General features: G+C 47.9%; 2 protein-coding genes and 1 long non-coding RNA gene across 3 annotated transcripts in view; 1 reads left to right on the top strand and 2 right to left on the bottom strand.

The window, feature by feature from the left end:
* LOC144612085 (histone-lysine N-methyltransferase PRDM9-like) overlaps positions 1-5,623 on the bottom strand; it is a 33,398-nt gene extending 27,775 nt beyond the window's left edge. The window contains exons 1-4 of the mRNA XM_078431641.1: positions 5,522-5,623; positions 3,103-3,255; positions 2,680-2,960; positions 1,846-1,913 (exon numbers count right to left, since the gene is read on the bottom strand). Coding sequence (XP_078287767.1) covers positions 1,846-1,850 — 5 coding nt within the window. The 5' untranslated portion in view covers positions 1,851-1,913; positions 2,680-2,960; positions 3,103-3,255; positions 5,522-5,623. The remainder of the gene's footprint in view (positions 1-1,845; positions 1,914-2,679; positions 2,961-3,102; positions 3,256-5,521) is intronic.
* LOC144612204 (myelin-associated glycoprotein-like) overlaps positions 1-25,619 on the bottom strand; it is a 760,913-nt gene that overhangs the window by 312,728 nt on the left and 422,566 nt on the right.
* Positions 13,464-23,619, top strand: LOC144612094 (uncharacterized). The gene is made up of 3 exons (XR_013549623.1): positions 13,464-13,827; positions 14,137-14,254; positions 18,345-23,619. It is a non-coding gene; the product is annotated as an uncharacterized LOC144612094 (long non-coding RNA).

Below are 25,619 nucleotides of genomic sequence, written 5' to 3'. Positions count from 1 at the left end.
GCCTAGACCGCGGGATAGTGAATAGCCCCAAGTCGGCCGATCTGAGGGACCTGGAGTTAGAGAGGGGGGTTAGAAGATTTTTGATGTGGGGGGGGAGTGTCCATTTAGGGCTTTATACGTGAATAGGAGGAGTTTGAAGTTGATTCTGTACCGTACAGGGAGCCAGTGGAGAGAGGCCAGAATCGGGGTGATGTGGTCCCTTTTACGGGTACCCGTCAGGAGTCTCGCTGCGGCGTTTTGGACCAGTTGCAGGCGGGACAGGGAAGATTGGCTGATCCCAGTGTATAGGGAGTTGCAGTAGTCTAGGCGGGAGGAAATGAAAGCGTGAATGATTTTTTCTGTGTCGTCGAATTTGAGGAAAGGTTTGATTTTAGCTATGGTTCGAAGTTGGAAGAAGCTGGCTTTTACCACAGCGTTGACTTGCTTATCAAATTTTAATGCAGAGTCAAATATCATGCCGAGGTTTTTGACATGCGGTTTGACTAGGCAGGATAGGCTTCCAAGACTGCCTGTTATCAATTTGATGGAGTCGGGGGGGCCGAATAGGATGACCTCAGACTTGCTCTCATTTAATTGGAGGAAGTTCTGTGCCATCCAACATTTTATGTCCTCAAGGCAGTGTGAGAGGCTGTTTAAATTTGACTGGTTGTTGGGTTTCAGGGGGAGGTAAAGCTGAGTGTCATCGGCATAGCAGTGGAAAGAAATGCCGTGCCTTTGAATGATTTGGCCAAGGGGGAGCATGTATAGAGAGAAGAGAATGGGGCCTAGGATGGAGCCTTGTGAGTGGCAGATGCATGGCAGATGCAGTATAACATAGATAAAAGTGAGGTTATCCACTTTGATGGCAAAAACAAGGAGGCAGATTATTATCTCAATGGTGTCAGATTAGGTAAAGGGCAATTGCAATGAGACCTGGGTGTCCCTTGCACACCAGATGCTGAAAGTAAGCGTGCAGGTACAGCAGGCAGTGAAGAAAGCTAATGGCATATTGGCCTTCATAACAAGAGGACTTGAGTATAGGAGCAAAGAGGTCTTTCTGCAGTTGTGTAGGGCCCTGGTGAGACCACATCTGAAGAATTGTGTGCAGTTTTGGTCTCCTAATTTGAGGAAGAATGTCCTTGCTATTGAGGCAGTGCAGCATAGGTTCACGAGGTTAATCCCTGAGATGGCGGGACTGCCACATGAGGAAAGATTGGGCTTGTATTCACTGGAGTTCAGAAGGATGAAAGGGGTTCTGGACAAGCTAGATGCAGGAAAAATGTTCCCAATGTTGGGGGAGTCCAGAACCAGGGACCACAGTCTAAGAATAAAGGGGAGGCCATATAAAACTGAGGTGAGAAGAAACATTTTCACCCAGAGAGTTGTGAATTTGTGGAATTCTCTGACACAGAAGACAGTGGTGGCCAATTCACTGGATGAATTTAAAAGAGAGTTAGATAGTGCTCTAAGGGCTAGTGGAATCAAGGGATATGGGGAGAAGGCAAGCACAGGTTACTGATTGTGGATGATGAGCCATGATCACAGAGAATGGCGGTGCTGGCTGAAAGGGCCAAATGGCCACCTCTTGCACCTATCTTCTATGTTTCTTTCCCCTCACTTGACTGGCTTTTTTCCCCGCCCCACCTCTCTTTTCCAGCTTTATTCCCTTATACTCCATCAGTCTGAAAAAAAGTCCCAACCGAAACGTTGTTTGTTGATTCCCTGCACAGATGCTGCCTGACCCACTGAGTTCCTCTCACACTTTGCTTTCACTCCAAGATTCCAGCATCTGCAGTCTCTTGTGTCTCCTTTTTTAAATAACCCAGTTATTGCTTATTATTATGATCAGCGTTAGTCTTTCCTTACCTCATCCAGTTCGATTTAGATTCATCCTGTGCATCAATGTATTCAGTGTCATTGTTTGCCTTACTGATCTATAAAAAGATACTTGATTAAAAACAAAACACATTGATAAAGAAAACAAAAGTGAAGCTTACAGTTCCCAGTATTATGCCTTCAACTAACTACTACTAAACCTATTTTACTTGATTACACTTTTATATCAGAACACTCCAAAATTCCCGCGAATTAAAACACATGGCAAAGAATCTCTAAGAATATAATAAACATTTTGCACAATTTCAAGGAGCTTTGTCGGGTTGTAATAGGTTCTTTAATTTTGGTAATGTCACTGTGCTAATGATTTCTGATGGTCAGAAATGTTCAACGCATTCTCAAACAAGGAGGTCAGACATCAGGGTGAAAGAGGAGCAGCAGAACAGGAAGGAGATGGAGCACTGATTCAGCTCAGAGATTGGGTGAGGGAGAGGGATGCCAGTCTGAGCAGTAAAGTGAGAATCACTGGAACAGGACAAAGAGCACAGACTCTTCAGTCTTTATTCAAATTGACAACCACATGAAAATGGAAACATGTAATTAAGAATCTAAGTTACAGAAAATATTTTCAGTTAGCTTCAAACTATTTCTTTATTGGTAAGAAACTTGATGACTCTGATTAGAATGCAAAATAATTCAGCTACAAAAAAATTGTAATAAAAACTGATATTCAGGAGATACCCAGCAAGGCAGGCAGCATTCGTGGAGGATAAAACACAACTCACATTTCAGGATGATGATATTTCATCAACAAATGTTATCAAACCTGCTGAGCATTTTCCATGAACTATTGGAGTCACTTACCACCCATGAATATCCACTGGTAGCTTCTTCTTCACTTGAAACCTCTCCTCCATCGGGTCCAAAAGGTACACCCCTATGAATAACCTTCCCTTAATTCCAGATGCCAAGATCGGCTTTACGAATTTTGGATGTGGCAATGCCGAGACCTTCCGGAAGAGTTAAACGAGCTCTATCTGGGCAATTGGAATCAACAACAGTGTCCTTCATGAAGACTGGTGGGCTATGCACAGGGTATTCGTCAATAAAAAATGTCCCGCAGGCTTCATAAACTAAAACGGAAACTGCAAAATTAAGAACTAATCAGGGTGTTGGCGTTACTGAAAATGCTTGTTGATCCACAAAAGATGTTATCTTATTAAAAGTATTTCAGAATATAATACGACCATGATGTAGATGATGTGCAGAAGATCTTGGCAAAATTACCTTTTCCAAAATTACTCTCTATGGAAGCATTGAAAATGTGAGAGATTAATAGTGGCCGATTTGTGAAAAATCCGTTCATGATGTTTGTCGGTCACCATGAATATCTTCGGGGTAAGATGCCGCTATTTAATTCAAAATGGCTGCGGTGTTGAACTGTATGGATATTTATAAACATCAAGAAAAAAATCATGACCACGGAATATAATTTTGCATTTAGTAATAACAAGCATGATGTAATGCAGAGAGTATGTTTAATGGTAACAGTGCTGTGGCGCATGGAGTTAACTCCAAGAAAAGTGTTTTGAAGGATAAAAGTAACAGTCTATTATGTGAACTAATGAAGCATTTGTAACAAGGCAGATGAATTAAGTCAAGTCAAGTCAAGTCAATTTTATTTGTATAGCACATTTAAAAACAACCCACGTTGACCAAAGTGCTGTACATTTGATTAGGTTCCAATAGAAAAAAATGAAAACATACAGTAGCACGCAAGCAGTTCACAGCGCCTCCTCAATTAAGACCAGAGACATAGAAAATAGGTGCAGGAGTAAACCACTCGGCCCTTCGAGCAAGCACCACCATTCAATGGCTGATCATCTACAATCAGCACCCCGTTCCTGCCTTCTCCCCATATCCCTTGATTCCGCTAGCCCTAAGAGCTCTATCTAACTCTTTTCAATGCATCCAGTGAATGGTCTCCACTGCCGTCTGAGGCAGAAAATTCCACAAATTCACAACTCTCTGGGTGAAAAAGTTTTTCCTCATCTCTGTTGTAATGGCCTACCCCTTATTCTTAAACTGTGCCCCCTCGTTCTGGACACCCCCAACATCGAGAACATGTTTCCTGCATCTACTGTAGCTTGTCCAATCCCTTAATTTTATATGTTTCTGTATAAGATCCCCTCTCATCCTTCTAAATTCCAGTGAATACAAGCCCAGTCGTTCCATTCTTTCATCATATGACAGTCCCGCCATCCTGGGAATGAACCTCGTGAACCTACGCTGGACTACCTCAATAACAAGAATGTCCTTCCTCAAATTAGGAGACCAAAACTGCACACAATCCTCCAGGTATGGTCTCACCAGGGCCCTGTACAACTGCAGAAAGTCCCTTTTGCTCTGAAACTCCAATCCTCTCGTTATGAATGTCAACATGCCATTAGCTCTCTTCACTGCCTGCTTTACCTGCATACTTACCTTCAGTGACTGATGTAGAAAGATACTCAGGTCTCGTTGCTCTTCCCCTATTCCTAATCTGACACCATTCAGATAATAATCTGCCTTCTTGTTCTTGCCAGCAAAGTGGATAACCTCACATCTATCCACATTATGCAGCATCTGTCATGCATCTGCCCACTCACACACCCGATCCAAGTTACCCTGCATCCTCATAGGATTCTCCTCATAGTTCACATTGCCACCTAGCTTTGTGGCATCTGCAAATTTGCAAATTTTATTTTTAATTCCTTCATCTAAATCATTAATAGAAATTGTAAATAGCCCAGCCTGGCGAACCAATTTTCTATCCATGTCAATACCTTACCCCCAATACCATGTGCTCTAATTGTGCCCCCTAATCTCCTGTGTGGGACCTTATCAAAGGCTTTCTGAAAGTCCAGATACATTACATCCACTGGCTCTCTCTTATCCATTTTACTTGTTACATCCTGAAAAAAATTCCAGAAGATTAGTCAATAAAGATTTCCCTTTCATGAATCCATGCTGACTTGGACCGATCGTGTTACTGCCATCCAGATACACTGCTATTACATCTTCAATAATTTATTCCAGCATCTTACCCACCACCGATGTCAGGCTAATTGGTCATGATTCCCTGTTTTCTGTACTAGGTATATAAGGACAAGGTTTTGGGCGCGAAGCCTTTCCAGCAGACTCGCCCAGCCTGATAACTGAGAAATAAACCGAACGCCCCAAAATACCCGGCTCCTCGCCTTTATTTCGGGCCTCTCTCGACGCGCCACATTGGTGACCTCGACGGTCCATTCATAGTAGGATGGACATACGATGGAAAGCCGACCGTCCGTCCAGCTCGCAGGCCGACCAGGCCGCAGCTGTCGACGTGGTAGCCATCAAGCTCCCGACTTTCGGGACCACCCGGGCTCAGTTCCAGCTGCGGGGCAACACAACGGATGACACCCGTTTTTTCCACCTGGTGGGAGCCCTTGACCAGGACACGGCCGAAGAGGTCACGGAGTTCCTCCAGGACCCACCGGCCCACGATAAATATAAAGCCCTTAAGGAGCTGCTGCTCCAAACCTACGGGCTAACCCGAATGGAGCGGGCCGAAAGGCTCCTCCACATGCCAGGCCTCGGTGACCGGCGCCCATTTAGCCTCCTGAAGGAGATGGTCGCGTTGCTCGACGGGCACAGACCGTGCCTGATGTTTGAATACACTTACCTGCACGTGCTGCCGGCCGACATTCGCCTGCAGCTCACAGACGCCTGCTTTGTTGACACCCGGGCCCTCGGCAGGCGCGCGGACGCGCTATGGGCGGCGCGCCGTGATGACGTCAGCGCGCTAAACGTCACTCGAGGAGCGCCCGATTTTCTCCGGTCGGGCGGGGGAGCTGTGGAAGGAGTGACAGCTATGCCCCGGAGGCCTGCGAGATTGCCCCCGGTGGCCATCGCGGGTCCTGCACCTGCAAATGCACCTGCAGTCCCACACAGCAGGCTCCAGCCAGCACCAGTCGGAGGCACTGGTGTTATTACCACCAGCGCTGGGGTGCTACAGCCCGATAATGCCGCCAGCCGTGCACGTTCCCGGGAAACGCCGGGGTGGCTGCCAATAGTCCCCGTGGCGGCCGGCCAGATTCACCGCCTCTTTCGCCTGGGATCGGCGCTCCGGGGGCCGCTTCCTCGTGGATACCGGGGCGGAGCTGAGCGTCCTGCCCCCTTCGCTGCTGGACATTCGTTCTGGGAAGCGAGGGCCCATCCTCACCGCTGCAAACGGGAGTCACATTCAGACTTATGGCGTCCGCACGGTCCACATTGTTTTCGGCGCCAGTCATTTCATGTGGCAGTTTACCATCGCCGACGTCTCCCAACCGTTGCTCGGGGCTGACTTTCTACGGGCTCATTCTCTCCTGGTGGACGTCAGGCAGCAGCGCTTGGTCCACGCCGCCACGATGGAGCCCATTGCGTTGCGGCTGAATGAGCCCGTAGTACGCCCGCTGTCGTCCGTGGACTCCCATTTCGCTCGGGTTCTGGCGGAATTCCCGTATATTATGGCCCCGCAATTCTGGTCGTCGACCCCCAAGCACGGGGTGGTCCATTATATAGTAACTACCGGCCCACCCCTCCATGCACGAGCACGCCGACTGCCGCCTGAGAAGCTATGCCTGGCACGGCAGGAATTCCGCACGATGGAGTCCTTGGGGATCATCCGCCCTTCCAACAGCCCATGGGCATCCCCACTCCACATGGTCCCCAAGGCAAACGGGGGCTGGAGACCTTGCGGGGATTATCGGCGGTTGAACGTCGCTACCGCCGAGGACCGATACCCCGTGCCCCACATCCAGGACTTCAACGCCCATTTGGCCGGGGCCACGATATTCTCGAAGGTGGATCTGGTGCAAGGCTACAACCAGATCCCCATCCACCCGGAGGATGTGCCCAAGACGGCAATCATCACGCCGTTCGGACTGTACGAGTTCATACGGATGCCGTTCGGCCTCCAGAACGCCGTGCAGGCATTCCAACGGTTAATGGACGGCGTGTGTCGCGGGCTGGATTTCCTGTTCGTCTACCTCGACGACATCTTGGAGCACTGTGCCCACCTCTGGCAGCTCTTTCAGCAGCTCAGCGAGCACGGCTTGGCTATCAACCTCGCCAAGTGCCGCTTCGGCATGGCCACAATTGACTTTCTCGTCCACCGTGTGTCCTCGTAAGGCGCGGTTCCCCTGCCGGACAAAGTCGAAGCCATCCGCTGGTATCCCCGTCCGTCCTCGGTGCGCGGTCTGCAGGAGTTCGTCGGCATGGTGGCGTTTTATCACCGGTTCCTGCCATCCGCGGCCCACATCATGCGGCCGCTATACGAGCTGCTGGCGGGGAAGCATAAAAACGTCGTGTGGACCGACGAGGCGGTAACAGCTTTCGACGGCGCGAAGGAGGCCCTGGCTCGGGCTGTGCTGCTGGTTCACCCACGGGAGGATGCCCCGACAGACCTTACTGTGGACGCCTCAGAGTCGGCGATTGGTGCCGTACTGGAGCAACTGACGGACGGGAGTTGGCGCCCCCTGGCCTTCTTCAGCCGGCACCTCAACAACGCCCAGAGGAAGTACAGCGCATTTGACCACGAGCTCCTAGCTCTGTACCTGGCCGTGCGCCACTTCCGCTATTTCCTGGAGGGCCGCCCATTCACCGCATACATGGACCACAAGCCGCTCACGTTCGCCCTGGCAAAGGTCTCCGACCCGTGGTCCGCCCGACAGCAGCGCCAGTTGGTGTACATCTCTGAGTTCACCACCTCCATCCGCTTCATCGAGGGGAAGGAAAACCGGGTGGCCGATGCGTTGTCTCGCCCCGCCATTAATGCCGTTTTAGAAGTGGCGCCCGGCATTGATTATTCTGCCCTGGCGGAGGCCCAGCTAACGGACGGGGAGATGCCCGCCTACTGGACTGCCATCTTTGGCCTCCGCCTTGAGGATGTCCCCCTCGGCCCCGGAGGAGCGACGATACTGTGCGATGTGTCGGCAGGTCAGCCGCGCCCCATCGTCCCGGCCGCATGGCGCTGGAGGGTGTTCGACGTAGTCCACGGGCTGGCTCACCCATCCATCCGGGCGACGACCGCAGTGGTAGCTGCGTGGTTCATGTGGCACGGTCTGCGCAAGCAGGTTGGCCACTGGGCCCGCACCTGCATTCCGTGCCAGATGGCGAAGATTCAACGCCACGTCCGGGCGCCACTCCAGGAGATCGGTCTACCCTGCCGGCGTTTCGACCACCTGCATGTGGACATTGTGGGCCTTCTCCCGCCGTCCCGGGGCATCACACACCTCCTCACGGTGGTGGACCGCTTCACACGTTGGCCAGAGGCCATACCGCTGGCCGACACAGCCTCAGCTACATGCGCTCGTGCGTTGGCTGCACACTGGATCGCTCGCTTTGGGGTGCCGGTGGTCATCTCATTGTACCGGGGGCCACAGTTCTCCTCTGAGCTTTGGTCGGCCATGGCCCACCTGTTGGGCGTGCGGCTGCACCACACCACGGCCTATCACCCGCAGGCAAACGGCCTGGTGGAGAGGTTCCACCGGCAGCTGAAGACAGCGCTGAAGGCGCGACTCTCCGGCCCCGACTGGATGGATGAGCTACCATGGGTCTTGCTGGGCATCCGGACTGCGTCCAAGGAGGACCTGGCTTCATCATCAGCGGAGCTCGTATACAGGTCCCCGCTCACGGTGCCCGGGGAGTTCGTGCCCTCGTTGCCGGTGCGAGAGGAACCACCCTCATCCACCCTACAGCGCCTTCGAGAGCGAGTTGGCAAGCTCGCACCGGTGCCGACGTCCCGCCATGGGACATTCCGCCCTTACGTGCCATTGGCCCTCCGGGACTGCGCCTTTGTGTTCCTGCGCCGTGACGCCCACCGGACGCCGCTCCAGAGGCCGTATGAGGGCCCGTACCGGGTGCTGGAGCACGGACAGACAACCTTTGTCAGATTACTTTGGATCTGTCTTCACTGAGGAAGATACACACAATCTCCCAAATGTTCTAGGGGCCGGAGAACCTAGGGCGATGGAGGAACTGAAGGAAATCCACATTAGGCAGGAAATGGTTTTGGGTAGACTGATGGGACTGAAGGCTGATAAATCCCCTGGGCCTGATGGTCTGCATCCCAGGGTACTTAAGGAGGTGGCTCTTGAAATAGTGGAAGCATTGGAGATCATTTTTCAATGTTCTATAGATTCAGGATCAGTTCCTGTGGATTGGAGGATAGCAAATGTTATCCCACTTTTTAAGAAAGGAGGGAGAGAGAAAACGGGTAATTATAGACCAGTTAGTCTGACATCAGTGGTGGGGAAGATGCTGGAGTCAATTATAAAAGACGAAATTGCTGTGCATTTGGATAGCAGTAACGGGATCATTCCGAGTCAGCATGGATTTACGAAGGGGAAATCATGCTTGACAAATCTACTGGAATTTTTTGAGGATGTAACTAGGAAAATTGACAGGGGAGAGTCAGTGGATGTGGTGTACCTCGACTTTCAGAAAGCCTTCGACAAGGTCCCACATAGGAGATTAGTGGGCAAAATTATGGCACATGGTATTGGGGGTAGGGTACTGACATGGATAGAAAATTGGTTGACAGACAGAAAGCAAAGAGTGGGAATAAATGGGGCCCTTTCGGAATGGCAGGCAGTGACCAGTGGGGTACCGCAAGGTTCGGTGCTGGGACCCCAGCTATTTACGATATACATTAATGACTTAGACGAAGGGATTAAAAGTACCATTAGCAAATTTGCAGATGATACTAAGCTGGGGGGTAGTGTGAATTGTGAGGAAGATGCAATAAGGCTGCAGGGTGACTTGGACAGGTTGTGTGAGTGGGCGGATACATGGCAGATGCAGTTTAATGTAGATAAGTATGAGGTTATTCACTTTGGAAGTAAGAATAGAAAGGCAGATTATTATCTGAATGGTGTCAAGTTAGGAGGAGGGGGAGTTCAACGAGATCTGGGTGTCCTAGTGCATCAGTCAATGAAAGGAAGCAAGCAGGTACTGCAGGCAGTGAAGAAAGCCAACGGAATGTTGGCCTTCATAACAAGAGGAGTTGAGTATAGGAGCAAAGAGGTCCTTCTACAGTTGTACCGGGCCCTGGTGAGACCGCACCTGGAGTACTGTGTGCAGTTTTGGTCTCCCAATTTGAGGAAGGATATTCTTGCTATGGAGGGCGTGCAGCGTAGGTTCACTAGGTTAATTCCCGGAATGGCGGGACTGTCGTATGTTGAAAGGCTGGAGCGATTGGGCTTGTATACACTGGAATTTAGAAGGATGAGGGGGGATCTTATTGAAACATATAAGATAATTAGGGGATTGGACACATTAGAGGCAGGAAACATGTTCCCAATGTTGGGGGAGTCCAGAACAAGGGGCCACAGTTTAAGAATAAGGGGTAGGCCATTTAGAACGGAGATGAGGAAGAACTTTTTCAGTCAGAGAGTGGTGAAGGTGTGGAATTCTCTGCCTCAGAAGGCAGTGGAGGCCAGTTCGCTGGATGCTTTCAAGAGAGAGCTGGATAGAGCTCTTAAGGATAGCGGAGTGAGGGGGTATGGGGAGAAGGCAGGAACGGGGTACTGATTGAGAGTGATCAGCCATGATCGCATTGAATGGCGGTGCTGGCTCGAAGGGCTGAATGGCCTACTCCTGCACCTATTGTCTATTGTCTATTGACACGGGGGGCCGGCCGGAGGACATGTCAATTGACCACCTGAAGCCGGCCCACTTGGACATCGACCAACCGTGCAGCTTGCCCAGCCTTGGCCACGAGGTCGCCCACCTTTGCGGGTCCCACCACATGTCCCTCCAACTGTGCCTCTGCCGGCCCCTGTCGACCGATTTCCGTACGCGGTCCGGTGCGTACCACCAGTGCGGTTCGTGCCTCCGGTTCTGGGGGGGGGGGGGTCCTGTGGCAGCTCCCAAGGGTCGGGCCATACCATACCACTACCGACCCCTCGGCACGGGAATGGACCAGTCCAGGGGGGCGGTCCTGTATTAGGTATATAAGGGCAAAGTTTTGAGCGCGAAGCCTTTCCAGCACTCGCCCAGCCTGATAACTGAGAAATAAACTGAACGCCCCAAAATACCCGGCTCCTCGCCTTTATTTCGGGCCTCTCTCGACGCGCCACAATATAATATTTTGTACAAACCAACGGCAAGAATGGCTTCGTAATTCCGCTTCACATTCTTAGAATGGAGCTTCTCCCAGTCACTTATTTCTTCAAACTCTTTCTTGGTAAAATAGTCAGCAATTTCCAGAACCAGGGGTCACAGCTTAAGGATAAGGGGGAAGTCTTTTAGGACCGAGATGAGAAAACATTTCTTCACACAGAGAGTGGTGAGTCTGTGGAATTCTCTGCCACAGAAGGTAGTTGAGGACAGTTCATTGGCTATATTTAAGAGGGAGTTAGATGTGGCCCTTTTTGCTAAAGGGATCAGGGGGTATGGAGAGAAGGCTACTGAGCTGGATGATCAGCCATGATCATATTGAATGGCGGTGCAGGCTCGAAGGGCCGAATGGCCTACTCCTGCACCTATTTTCTATGTTTCTAATTACTTTGAAATGGTCAGGATCCTGGAAAAACAAACATTGTACCTGATACACTTTGGAGCATAATCTTAATTATCAGATATTAATTTCAAAACAGATTAAAAAATATCATTTTTTTATTTAATATAGGACATTTCCAGGATAATGAATCACAACAAAATTAAAGGGTAACTTCTTCAGGATAGAAATGAGATCTTTCTTCTCTCAGAATATAGTGATTTTTTTTCCAGGGTTGAAAGAAATCAGCTGTTAATTGCATTCCAGCAAGATCAACACATTATTGATTCCAAGAAGTAATAAACCATATCACAGTAAGAGAGGAAACTGCATTTAGAGTGCAGGTCAGGCGTGATCTGCCTGAAACAGAGTGAATGTTTCAGGTTAATATTCTTTCCTCACAGCTGAGGAAAGTTGCCAGATGGAGACAGACAACTAGAAGGATGAGGGAGATGGTTTAAATGGCCTCCCAGATCAATATTAATGTCAGTGATCCCCTCCAGAGCACAGGGAACTCATCCACTCCTCACCGACACCAATTCCTGGGGTTGCGATGGTCTGAGAAGGAGCAACAACATCTTCCCCATTTCCAGGCCTCCTAGAGGACATTTGTCCGGCATCTTCTGCCCGCTCTCCATGTCAAAGCTCCCTGGAGATTCACCTCTTAAGCCCTGCATCCCAGACATGGTCTCGTCTCCTTCAGCAGCACCTGTCTCTCCTCCCGAGCTCAGATACCTACTTTTCCTCATCTCACCTGCGCTCACTTCTACACCTCGACTAAGCCCCTCGCCTGGACTAAACCCCTTGTATCAACTAAACCTCACTACTAAACCTCGCCTCAACTTCACCTCACACCTAAACCTCAACACACTAAACTGTGCCGCGACTAAACTTCACCTCAACTAAAGCTCACACCTCGACTAAATCCTCACCTCGACTACACTTTATCTCACCTCAACTAAACTCAATCACCTCGACCAAACTTCACCTCAGCTAAACCTCACCTCAGCTAAATTTCACACCTCACTATACCTTGGTTCAATTAAACACTTCTCAACTAAACCTCACGTCGACTAAACTTCACCTCGACTAAACATCACACCTCACTACTAAACAACTACTCACACCTAAACCTCACTTTGACTAAACCCCACCTCAGCCAAACCCCACCTCAGCCAAACCCCACCTCAGCTAAACCTCACCTCAGCTAAACCTCACACCTCAACTATGTCCTTGCCTCAACTAAACTTTATCTCAACTAAACACACCTACCTACTATATTTCACCTCGCACCTAAACCACTAAACCCCTTACCTCCACTAAACCTCACACCTCACGACTAATCTCCTCATTCCTAAACCACACCTCAACCTAAACCCCACCTCGACTAAACCCCTCACTTCGACTAAACCCCATCCCTCGACTAAACTTCACCTCACACCCAATCCTAGCCTCGACTAAACTTTACCTCAACTAAACCTCCCACCTCACGACTAAACTCCACCTCACACCTACACCTCTTCTAAACCTCACCTCAACTAAAACGCAATTAACTAAATTTCACTAATCTCCTTCCCTCGACTAAACCCCTTCCCTCGACTAAACCCCAACACCTCACTAAACTGCACCTCACTAAACTGCACCTCACTAAACTGCACCTCACTAAACTGCACCTCACTAAACTACACCTCAACTACACTTTACCTCAACTAAACGTCCCACCTCCCGATTAAACTTTACCTCAACTAAACCTCACCTCAACCTAAACCTCACCTTGACTAAACCCCACACCTCAACTAAACCCTCACCTCTGCTAAACTTTACCTCACACCTCACTGAACCGCCTTGGCTAAACCCCACCTCACCTCAACCAAACCTCCCGACTAAACTTTACCTCAACTAATCCTCACCTCGTCTAAACCTCGCTTCAACCAGAGGGGTGGAGAGCGAGCGAGAGAGAGAGAGAGAGAGAGAGAGAGAGAGAGAGAGGCGCAGGCGCACTGCCGGGGAGGGCTGACGTGTGGAGGGCTGACGTGCGTTGACGTTGACGCCGAGCCCCGCCCCCCACCCCCTGCGGCGCGAAAGCGAAGATGGCGGGAGACTCGCGACGGGGCTCGAGCTGTCCACTTCAGGGCGACCGGTACTCGAGCGGCAGCTGCTGCAGTGAAGCAGCTCCCGCAATGGAATGGCTCCCTGCAGTGGAATAGCTCCTTGCAACGGAGCTGGTGTTGCAATGGAGCTGCTCCCGAAGATGCACATCAGCTCCCTGCTGTGGAGCATCTCCTGCAGTGGAGCAGCAGGTGCAGTGAAGCATCTCCCTGCAGTACAGCAGCCCCCTGTAGTGGAGCACCCGGCTGGCAGTGGAGCAGCCTGCTGCAGCTGCAGGGAAGTTCAAGCCTCCACCATCACCACAGGCAGCGTGTCCCATTATTGCAACCACTCTCTGGGTGAGTTTAATCTCATACACGTGTTCTGTTAGTCTAGTCTGGTCTGCAGTTCCTTGTACTATCATCTTATTCTAATTGCTGACTCCAAATACTACGTTTTCTCGTCTGTTCTTGCCCCATCAGAGATTTCCCCTTTAATCCACCAATCCACCCCAACCACTCTCTGCAACTGAAAAACAACTTGCCTTTTTTGCTCATTCCTACTCTGGTGAAGGGTCTCTGATCCCAAACTGAACTGGTTATTTTTACACAATTGTGTTGTCTAACCTGCTGAATGTTTTTTTAAATTTTCTTCTATTTTTATTTCAGATTTGCAGCATCTGCGGTTCTTTGCTTTACGCATTCATTTTGATGTTGTGACCTGCCAACAACGAATCAAAGGATATCAGACAGGTGGTGTTGTAATCTATTGGGATTCAAGTCAATAGTAAGTGTTTCAATGGGAAGGTTCTACCAACTCGGGATGGGACTCTTTTTTATTTTGCGGAAACAGGCCCTTCGGCCCATCGAGTCTGCGCTGACCAGCGATCCCCACACACTATCATACACACACTCGGGACAATTTACACTTATACTAAACCAATTAACCTACAAAACCTGTTCATCTTTGGAGTGGGGGAGGAAACAGAAGATCTTGGAGGAAACCCACGCAGGTCATAAGTGATAGGAGCAGAATTAGGCCATTCGGCCCATCAAGTCTACTCCGCCATTCAATCCTGGCTGATCTATCTCTCTCTCCTACCCCCATTCAACTGGCTTCTCCCCATAACCCCTGACACCCGTACTAATCAAGAATCTGTCTATGCTTTATAAATATCCATTGACTTGGCCTCCACAGCCTTCTGTGGCAAAGAATTCCAAGATCCACCACCCTCTGACTAAATAAATTCCTTCTCATCTCCTTCCTATAGAAACGTCCTTTAATTCTGAGGCTGTGACCTCTAGTCCTCGACTCTAGTGGAAACTTCGTCCCCACATCCACTCTATCTTAGCCTTTGGCCAAGGTCAAGGGGAGAACGTACAAACTCCATACAGACAGCACCCATAGTCAGGATTGAACCCAGGTCTCTGGCACTAGTACTGCCCTATTTTATCTACTCTGAACAGTAAGTTAGCAGAAAGCTAACTAGGAAAAGTAATTCTCCTGAAATTAATCCAACAGTAGAATTTTTTTTGTAGTTAATTGATATTTCGTAACATGCAATGCAATATGTCACTGATAATCGTCTGGAACGAGTCTCCTTAATGTTTATTCACAAAATGCTGGAGTAACTCAGCAGGTCAGACAGCATCTCAGGTGAGAAGGAATGGGTGACGTTTCGGGTCGAGACCCGTCCTCAGACTGATGTCAGGGGGGGTGGGACAAAGGAAGGATATAGGTGAAGACAGGAAGTTAGAGGGAGAACTGGGAAGAGAGGGACAGAGGAACTATCTAAAGTTGGAGAAGTCAATGTTCATACTGCTGGGCTGCAAGCTGCCCAAGCGAAATGTGAGGTGTTGTTCCTCCAATTTCCAGTGGGCCTCACTATGGCACTGGAGGAGGCCCATGACAGAAAGGTCTTAATGTTTGAACCTATTTCTAATACATTAGTCAGTGGGATGTATGAGAGGTAGCTGAAGTGAACAGTAAAATAATCAAATGTTTTAAATATTGCTGGTATCACTCAGTGTTTTAATATTGTTATTGTAAAAATTGTAAAAAACCTTTATTGTCACTACACAAAGTACAGCGAAATTAAAGCAGTCCAGATGATGCAATCACACACAGCAGACAGTTCAAAGGATAAACCTTTATCCATAACAAGCTAAACCTAATCTACTGAATTAAACAAACTGACCTCTAATACAATATAGACAAAACAATTACAATACGGTCGAGGCAGTGTACAGTACAATCAAGACAGCAAGTTATTGCACAGCAATGAGAGCTAACATATTGCAAGTGCCGTTTAAAAAAAATAAAAAATAAAAGAAATAATGTAATTAAATATAAGGTGCGGTCGGTTGTAACATGTAATAAGTTTAGCAAATGTTAACAATATAAGTGCAGTAGAATGTAAACTTGTAATAAATTGAGGCTTATGTTTTCTGACAAGTAACTGACAGTGTTCCGATCAGTTCCGTTCCTTCCCTTCAGTTTTATGTGAGTGTCTGGCAGTGTTCAGCTCACGTATGACACTGGGGTAGAAACTGTTCTTGAGTCTATTAGTCCGTGATGTAATGGACCTGAACCGTCTACCAGAGGGCAGCAGTTGGAGCAGCTGATGACCAGGGTGGGAAGGATCCCTCAGGATGTTGGCTGCTCTGCTGAGGCAGCGGAGGGAGTAAAGTTCCTCTAGAGAGGGCAGTGGGCAACCAATGATTTTCTTTGCAGAGTTGATGACCCTCTGAAGGGCTTTCTTGTTTGCCTCTGAGCTGCTGGTGTACCACATAGAAATACAGTACGTCAGAACATTCTCGATGGTGCAACGGTAGAAAGTCACTAGCAGCTGCTCTTGCAGGTTGTTCTTCCTGAGGATCCTCAGAAAGTAGAGCCGCTGCTGTGCCTTTTTGACTGCCGCTATGGTGTTTGTGGTCCAGGAGAGATCCTCAGCAATATGCGTGCCCAGGAACTTGAAGACAGGGACCCTTTCCACACAAACCCCGCTGATATGCAGTGGTGTGTAGCCCATATTGTGTCTTCGGAAGTCTATTAAGAGTTCTTTTGTCTTGGAAGGATTCAGAGCCAGATTCTTTTCCGCACACCATCCTATCAGTTTTTGGACTTCATCTCTGTAGGCTGTCTCGTCATCTCCTGAGACGAGTCCAACCACAGTCGTGTCATCCGCAAACTTGATGATGGCGTTAGTAGGATGAGTGGGGGTGCAGTCATGGGTGTAAAGGGCGTAGAGAAGAGGGCTCAACACGCATCCTTGTGGGCAGCCGGTGCTGATTGTGAGAGTGGAGGATGTGTGAGGGCCTAATCTGACCATCTGGGGCCGATTGGTCAGGAAGTCCTTAATCGAGTTACAGATAGATTGGGAGAGTCCTAAATCAGTTAGTTTAGAAACCAGTCTGTCCGTGATGACCGTGTTAAATGCTGAACTATAATCTATGAAGAGCATCCTCACGTAACTGCCCTGCCGCTCAAGATGGGTCAGTGCGGTGTGTAGGGCAGTAGTAATGGCGTCCTCTGTAGACCTGTTTGATCTGTAAGCAAATTGGTGTGGGTCGATAGTGGCTGAGAGGCTGGCTTTGATGTGCTGCTGGACCAGCTTCTCAAAGCACTTCATAATGACTGGGGTTAGTGCAACAGGACGGTAGTCGTTGAGATCACGGATGACTGGTTTCTTTGGCAGTGGGATTATTGTTGCGGATTTCAGGCAGGATGGGATGATGGCTTTGGACAGGGACAGGTTGAAGATCTTCGTGAAGGCCACTGAGCGCTGGTCTGCACATTCTTTCAACACCCTTCCCGTCACTCCATCCGGGCCTGCAGCCTTCCTGCCCACTGCCTGGATTAGTGGGGATCAGCTACAAGGAGAGGTTGGAAACCCTTGGATTGTTTTCCCTGGAGTGTCGGAGGCTGTGGGGAGCCCTGATAGAAGTAAATCAAATTATGAGAGGCGTCAATAGAGTAGACAGCCAGAAACCTTTTCTCAAAGGATGAAAGTTCAAAGACCGAAGGGTATAACTTTAAGGTCAAAAAGAAATAAGTTTAAAGGAAAAGAATTTTATTACACAGCGTTGTGCAGGGAAAGAATTTTATTACACAGCGTAGTGGGTGCCTGGAACACACTGCCAGAAGTGGTGATAGAAGCAGATACAATAGTGATGTTTGAGAGGCTTTTGGAAAGGCACATGGATATGCTGGGATTGGAGGGATATGGATCATGTTCAACTTGGCATCATGTTCGGCACAGACATTGTGGGCCAAAGGGCCTGTTCCTGCACTGTGTTTCTGTTGTTGCTACAATGGAATATTGTTGTAAAAATTGATAATATTATGAGAAAGATAAAGCAAGTACAACATGTATTTGTGCCAGGGGCCTACCTGATCTCCCAGTTGCCAAACACTTTACTGCCCCTTCCCATTTCCACACTGACCTTTCTGTCCTGTCCTCCTGCATTGTGAGGCCAAACGCAAATTGGAGGAACAGCACTTCATATTTTGCCTGGGCAGCTTGCAACCCAGCGGTCTGCAGATGCTGGTTTAAACCGAAGATAGACACACAATGCTGGACTAACTCAGCGGGACAGGCAACATCTCTGGAGAGAAGGAATGGGTGACGCTTCGGGTCGAGACCCTTCATCAGTCTGAAGAAGGGTCTCGAACCGATCAGTCTGAAGTAGGTTCTCGACCTGAAACGACACCCATTCTTTCTCTCCAGAGATGCTGTCTGACCCACTGAGTTACTCCAGCTTTTTGTGCCTATCTTCGGTTTAAACCAGCATCTGCAGTTCCTTCCTTCATACAACATGTGTTAATTGGGTGTATAGTGAGTTTGTGCTGAAACTGTGATGTTTGAAACTTGCAGACTGGAAGTCAGAGTACCAGTTGTGACTGAGATGTGGTGTTGTGTTGGAAGCACACAGCTGGCCTGGGACAGAACACATGCGTTAGATGCATCAAGAAGTTGCTATGGAGACGGTGAAGGACATTCCCCCCGGTTACGGCAGGATTCCCTTCCTGGGAACCGTTCCCAACATGCGGCCGTGAACAGAGCTCCCACACGGCAGAAGATGCCTGCAGCCCCGCAGCAGCCGGTAAATCCATCCCACCGTCTCCCACACACTCGCTCATGTGTATGGACTGCACTTTATTGTGTTCCTAAGCTGGGGACGACCTACACCTCAAAACAAGTCAACTCGGGGCTGGGCAACGAATAAAGACGAAGACAGAACAAATAAATAATGACAGGAAATGCTCGAAATACTCAGCCAGTCGGGCAGCATCTTGTGGAGAAAGAAACAGTTCGTTTCAAGGCCGTATAGAAACGGGCCATTCGGCCCAACTTGACCATGCTGACCCAGATGCCTCCTGATTCTATTTGCCCACGTTTGGCCCATAGCCCTCTGACCTTTCTTATCCATGTACAAATGTCTTCTGAAAAATGCTTTTTCAGATCAATGACCGTTGATCAGAACTGGATGCAATCAGATGATGTGGCCAGTTCTGATACAAACTGGAAAGGCTGGTTATCTGAAATTGTCCATATTAATGATGACCTCAAGGACTGCACCACACTCAGACGTGGTGCTGTTCCACAAGATTTTGTCTGCTTCATTGGAACAATTGGAACGGTTTCACAGTGGGACAGTGGTAGAGTTGCTGCCTCGCAACGCCAGAGACCCGGGTTCTATCTTGACTACGGGTTTGTCTGTGACCTGTGTGGGTTTTTTTCCGAGATCTTCCGTTTTCTCCCGCTACTTCAAAGACGTACATGTTTGTAGGTTAATTGGCTGGGTATAAATGTAAACTGTCCCTTGTGTGTGTAGGATAGTTAATGGGCAGGGATTGCAGGTCGGTGCGGATTCGATGGGCTCTCTAAACTAAACTGAACAATGTGGACAACATGCAACAGCCTAGAAAATCGGCCATCCAGCAGCAAACTCCCAAATGCACCAGATTTATGAGTATTACTGGACTCTGACAACCAGAGTAGATCCTTTGGCGTTTCTGGAGGATTCTTGAGTATCTGAAGTTCTTCCCAGGTCAGAACATTTGTGCGGCTTCTCTCCGGTGTGGGTCCGCTGGTGTTGGTGGAGGTACCCTGCCCATGTGAAACACTTCCCACATTCTGCACATTCATGCCGTCTCTCATTTGTCCATGCTTGAGTATCACCTGATTTTCCAATTCCACTCCTTCCGCCAGATGGTGTGAAAGGACTCTGCTCAAGTTTACATTGTGGATCTGTATTCATTCTGGAGGAAGAAGGTTGTCCAGCTGACGTTAGTCTAGAGGGTTCAGGATGCCTTCTTAAGTGCCTTGTAAGAAACTGCCGTGGTAAATGCAACAGTGCAGTGAGGGCAGGAATGACAGTCTCCTTGGGTCACTCCTGACTTGCCGCAACAATAAAAGTGGTTGATTTATCAATCACCGTGTTGATGAACCCAGTGCAATAACCAGACTGCATCACAACAGCCCCGATCCCAGCTATCCCGCACAGTCAGAATATCCCAGTGGGGGCACTTTATCCCAGTCGAAAGATACAGTTTGGAGAGGGTCGGACATGCGGCAACGATACCCGTCCCTTGTCCTCAATTCACACAGGTAGTGGGAAACCATGGACCATCCCTTATACCCCAGACTTCTCCACACAAAGTATCATCATAAAGAGGGAAATACAGCAAGTGCCAATATTAATACTGTTGGAAAACAAATAGTTACTCCAAAGTAATTCAAAGGGAAAGAACTGAAATAATATAAAATGAAATAATATAAAGGAAATAATAACACTGAAAATTGGTGACCTTTTCCGTGATTCTGTTCAACTGAAAGCTGCTGAGTTTTTAAAGACATACCCTGCACACGGAGCACGTTTCAAGGCAGGTGTGAGCTTTCTGCTGACGGAGATAAGGAATGCTCTTCCCACAGTGAGAACATGTGTACGGCCTCTCTCCGGTGTTGGTCCAGTGGTGTTGGTCCCTGCCCCTGCGAAGCTCTTCCCACAATCTGCACATTCATGCAGTCTGTGAAACTCTTCCTACAGCGTCTATCCCGTGTAGGTCCTCTGGTGTTGATGGAGGGAGCTGGAATCTGAAACCTTTCTTGCACACTGCATTTGCACTGCCTTTCTCCGGTGTGGGTCCGCTGGTGTAGGTGGAGGGTCCCAGCTCGTGTGAAACTTTTCCCGCAGCCTGAACATTTACACGGCCTCTCGTCGTGGATCTGCTGATGTCACTGGAGATGATCTATTCGTGTGAAACTCTTCGTATAATCTGAACATTTACATTCAATCTGCCTCTCTCCGATGTGGATTTGTCGATGTTACTGGAAGGTCCCTGCCTGTGTGAAACTCTTCCCACAGTGTGAACATTCACAAGGCCTCTCTGTGGTGTGGGTCCACTGGTATTGCTGGAGGTGATCTATCCGTGTAAAATTCTTCCCAATCTGTGCATTTAAACGGCCTCTTGCCAGTGTGCATCCACTGAAGGTCCCTGTTCACTGAAACGCTTCCCATGGTCGGCTTTTTTATGGCTCCTCCTGTGTGGATCCACTGCTGTCATTGGAGGTCCCTGCTCAGTGAAACGTTGCCCAGTCTGTGCATTTATGTGGCCAGTATGGATCCGCTGGTGTTTCTGGAGGATCGCTGAGTATGTGCAGCTCTTCCCACAGTCGGAACATTTGTACGGCTTCTGTTGATGAACACAGTGCGATAAGCAGACTGCACCACAACAGCCCCGATCCCAGCGATCCCACACAGTCAGAATATACCTGGTAGGGCAGTTTATCGCAGTCGGTCGATGCAGTCTGGAGAGGGTCGGACATACGACAATGATACCCATCCCTGGTCCCCAATTCTCGCAGGGAATGGGAAACCATGGACCCATCCCTTATACTCCAGACTTCTCCACATAAAGTATCACCATAGAGAGGGAAATACAACAAGTCCCAATATTAATACTGTTGGAAAACAAATGATTGCTCAAATAATTCCAACGGGAAAGAACTGAGATAATATAAAATGAAATAATATAAAGGAAATAATAACACTGAAAATTGGTGACCTTTCTCTGTGTTACTGTTTAACATAGGTGAACAGTGAAAGCTGCTGTGTCCTTAAAGACATTCCTGCACATGGGGCACGTTTCAAGGCAGGTGTGAGCTTTCTGCTGACGGAGATAAGAAAATCTCTTCCCACAGTCAGAACATTTGTACGGTCTCTCTCCAGTGTCGGTGGAGGTGACCTGCGTGTGTGAAACACTTCCCACATTCTGCACATTCGTGCCGTCTCCTTTATTAGTCCTTGGATATCACCAGATTTCCCAATTCCATTCCTTCCATCAGATGGTGTGAACGGACTCTGCCCACATTTACATTGTGAATCTGGGTTTCCTCTGGAGGAAGAAGGTTGTCCAGCTGGCGTTGGTCTGGAGGGTTCAGGATGCCTTCTTAAGTGCCGTATAAGGAACTCACAAAATTCATTTTAACATGAACATCCACCACAGTGACTCCACATTCCTCACTGTGATGGAAGGTGAAAAAAAGTTCAATCTCTTCCCTTCTTTGTCCTCGCGCGGTCGGGGGCCTCACGCCTTACGTTGACGGGACAATCTTGACTCCCGTAGCCGGTGGTCGGGGCGATCAAGCTCCTGCATCGGGGGAGGGATCTCGGTTCCCCTGCGCCGAGCAATCGACTCTGGGTCGGGGCTAGTAGAAGTATTTCAGAATATAATACTACCATGATGCAGATGCTGTACAGAAGATGTTGACACAAATACTTTTTCCAAAGTTACACTTCTGAGGAAGCATTCAAAATGTGAGAGATTAACTAGCTAATTTGTAAAGAATCCCTTCATGATGATTGTATTGGGTCACCATGAATATGTTGGGGTAAGATGGCGCCGTTTAGTTCAAAACACTTTCACATCCTTGATAATGCCTGAATGTACACAGCAAAGAGCCTTGCCTAAATTGGACATGAACCATACTCTCTTCTCAAATCACTGTATTTTACAAATAATCAAGGTCGGATTCCAATGTATGACAAAATTCCAGAAGTGAACGACAATTGTTACGAAAAGTAATTGTGATTCATTTTTAAAGAAAAATCAGTCCATGAGCGAACACAAGTCTGTGCTCTTGAACCAAAGGCTGCATTGTTCCACCATTGCCCTGGCTACCAATGCACCGTGCCATCATTAAAATGCTCCTAATGAAATATGGTTGCTCTGAAGAAGTAGATTGGTTACTTTGGACATACAAAGGTAATCCTCATCGTGGAGCTCCCGTTCTTCTGTGTAAATTATCCTCTCCTTATTTCTTAAATTATAACTTCTCTTTTCTGCCTCTTTAGTCGTTTCATATCACATCATATCATATATATACAGCGCGGAAACAGGCCTTTTCGGCCCACCAAGTCCGCGCCGCCCAGCGATCCCCGCACATTAACACTATCCTACACACACTAGGGACAATTTTTTACATTTACCCAGTCAAATCCACGCTTGTAGATCCCAAAGTTTTTCTGGTGGAGACTGTTGTACTTCGTGGTCTGTTATACCTTCGTTATGACCCTGGACTGACCACAAGTACACGTGCTTAAAAGGTTTAAAGGCTGGAGCTTAAAACCAGGCTGTTTATTCCATGGCCACCTGGAACCAGAGTGACCACCAAATCACCTCATTCTCTTATGTACACGTTACTACACAGGCAAACAAAGTAGTCCTTGTGATACAACAAAGTAGTCCTTACAATATCACAACAGAGACAACTATGTACTTTGGACATACAAAGGTATTTGTCATAATTTGTTTTAAAAAATCACTTCATGATATGTGTAATGGGTCGCTATAAAGATGCCGCTGTTTAATTCAAAACACCAGCCGAATTCAGCTGCGTGGATATTTCTAAACACAGCAGAGTAATCCTGACCAGAGAGTATAATTATGATTTGGTAATAACCAGCATGATGGAATGTGGAGAGCATGTTTAATGGTAACAGTGCTGTGGTGCATGGAGTCAACTACAAGAAAAGCATTTTGAGGGATAAATGTAACAGTCTATTATGTGAACTAATGATGCATTTATAACATGGCAGGTGAATTAAGACCATGCAAAGAGACAAGAAATTTAATAAAGCATACAATACCGAAAAGTGATTTCATGGTTTGTATCTAAACTGAACTTTATCAAATGCAAGACAAGGTTGAGTTGGCCCTAATAATATAATTTTCCAAGTGAGCAATTGTGATGAACAATTTTAGCTCAGGAAATCATTTTGTGGAATATGAGAGAAGGTAAATCTCAGAAACCATGTTGAAAATGACAGGAATGTACATTGAGCTGATGAGTGGTGACGTGAAATCAGAAGCTTGAGATTTATCTGAAGTCATTTACTGATATATATAAGACCAGATTGCTTAGATTCGGAAATTAGATGAAACATTATTACAGGTAAACAAAAGTAATTATTTAAAGGCAATGATCAATCCAAGATAATACCTTCGAGCAAGGCACCTGCAATGTTTTCAATAATACTGCTGATTAGAAGATAAATGGTAAAACAATACACAAGATGTCCACAAAATTACATAACAGGAAAAGATAAAAGACAAGAGGTTGAAAAGAGAATAAAATCTCATTGTTCTTTCCCACAATGTACCACACCAGTTTGATTAATATTTTCTGTAATGTAAGTTAGTTACACTGTTCATAGTCCTATATTAATAATACACAAAGCAATACTCTCTTACTTTCACGTCCTTTACAAATTGGACATGAACCACACTCTCTTTAATCATCCACTGTCAGTTTACCAGGAAAAATATCAGATTCCAATGTATAACAAAAGTTCAGAAGATAAAATCAAATGTTAAGTTAAGTAATTGTGATTAATGTTAAAAGAGAAATTAGTCCATGAGCGAACACAAGTATGCTCTCTTGAACCATTCCTGTCATTTTTCTACCATTGCCCTGCATACCAATCCACCGTGCCATCACTACAATACTCTGAGAAGGAGCAGCATCATCTTCCCCATTCCCAGGCCCCCAAGAGGACATTTATCACAATCACAATTATACCTTATTAGCCAAGTATGTTTTGCAACATACGAGGAATTTAATTTGCCATAGACATAACAATAAAAAGCAACGGGCCACACAAAATACATTTTAACCTGAACATCCACCACAGTGACTGCTCTGCATTCTTCACTGTGATGGAAGGCGAAAAAAAGTTCAATCTCTCCCTCCTTTGTTCTCCAGTGGTCAGGGGTCTCTAACCTTCAATCGATGGGTTGATCTTGACTCCCGTAGCCGTTGGCGGGCCTTCCTTGTCGGGGTGATCGAGCTCCAGCATTGGGGGGGGGGGGATCTCAACACCCCCAATGCTGAGACAAATTCGGGAGCTCCAAGCTGCACGACATTCGACAAGCTCCCGAATTTGTCTCAACCCAAGACCGCGAGCTCCTGATGTTAAAGTCCGCATCTGTGGGATGGGCTGCCTCAGAAGGATCTGTGGAATGCCCTGCCTCAGAAGGCAGTGTAGGCCAATTCTCTGAATGCATTCAAGAGAGAGCTGGATAGAGCTCTTAAGGATAGCAGAGTCAGGGAGTATGGGGAGAAGGCAGGAACGGGGCACTGATTGAGAATGATCAGCCATGATCACATTGAATGGTGGTGCTGGCTCGAAGGGCCGAATGGCCTACTCCTACACCTATTCTCTACTGCGGTTGGAGCTTCGATCCCAGGCAAGGAATCGGCTCCGATGGTAAGTCCACGCCCCGCGGTGGGGCTCAAAGTCAGTCCCAGGCAAGGCCTCCAGCTCCACGATGTTGGGCCGCATAGCGACCGGAGATACGATCTGGAAAACAATCGGATCTCCGGCAAGGTAAGAGATTGTCCCACTGCATTCCACTAGCAGTTTATGCTTCGAAGTTTTACACGTTCATAAGTTCTAGGAGCAGGATTAGGCCATTCGGCCCATCGCGTTTATGCCGAAATTCAATCATGGCTGATCTACTTCTCCCTCTCAACCCCATTCTCCTGCCTTCTCCCCACAATCCCTGACACCCGCACTAATAACAAATCTGTCAATCTCCATCTTAAGAATATCCATTGACTTGGCCTCCACAGCCGTCTGTGGCA

This window comes from Rhinoraja longicauda, chromosome 43 (assembly GCF_053455715.1).
Source record: "Rhinoraja longicauda isolate Sanriku21f chromosome 43, sRhiLon1.1, whole genome shotgun sequence".
Lineage (NCBI taxonomy): Eukaryota > Metazoa > Chordata > Chondrichthyes > Rajiformes > Arhynchobatidae > Rhinoraja > Rhinoraja longicauda.
This window is presented reverse-complemented; position numbering and strand designations above follow the sequence as displayed.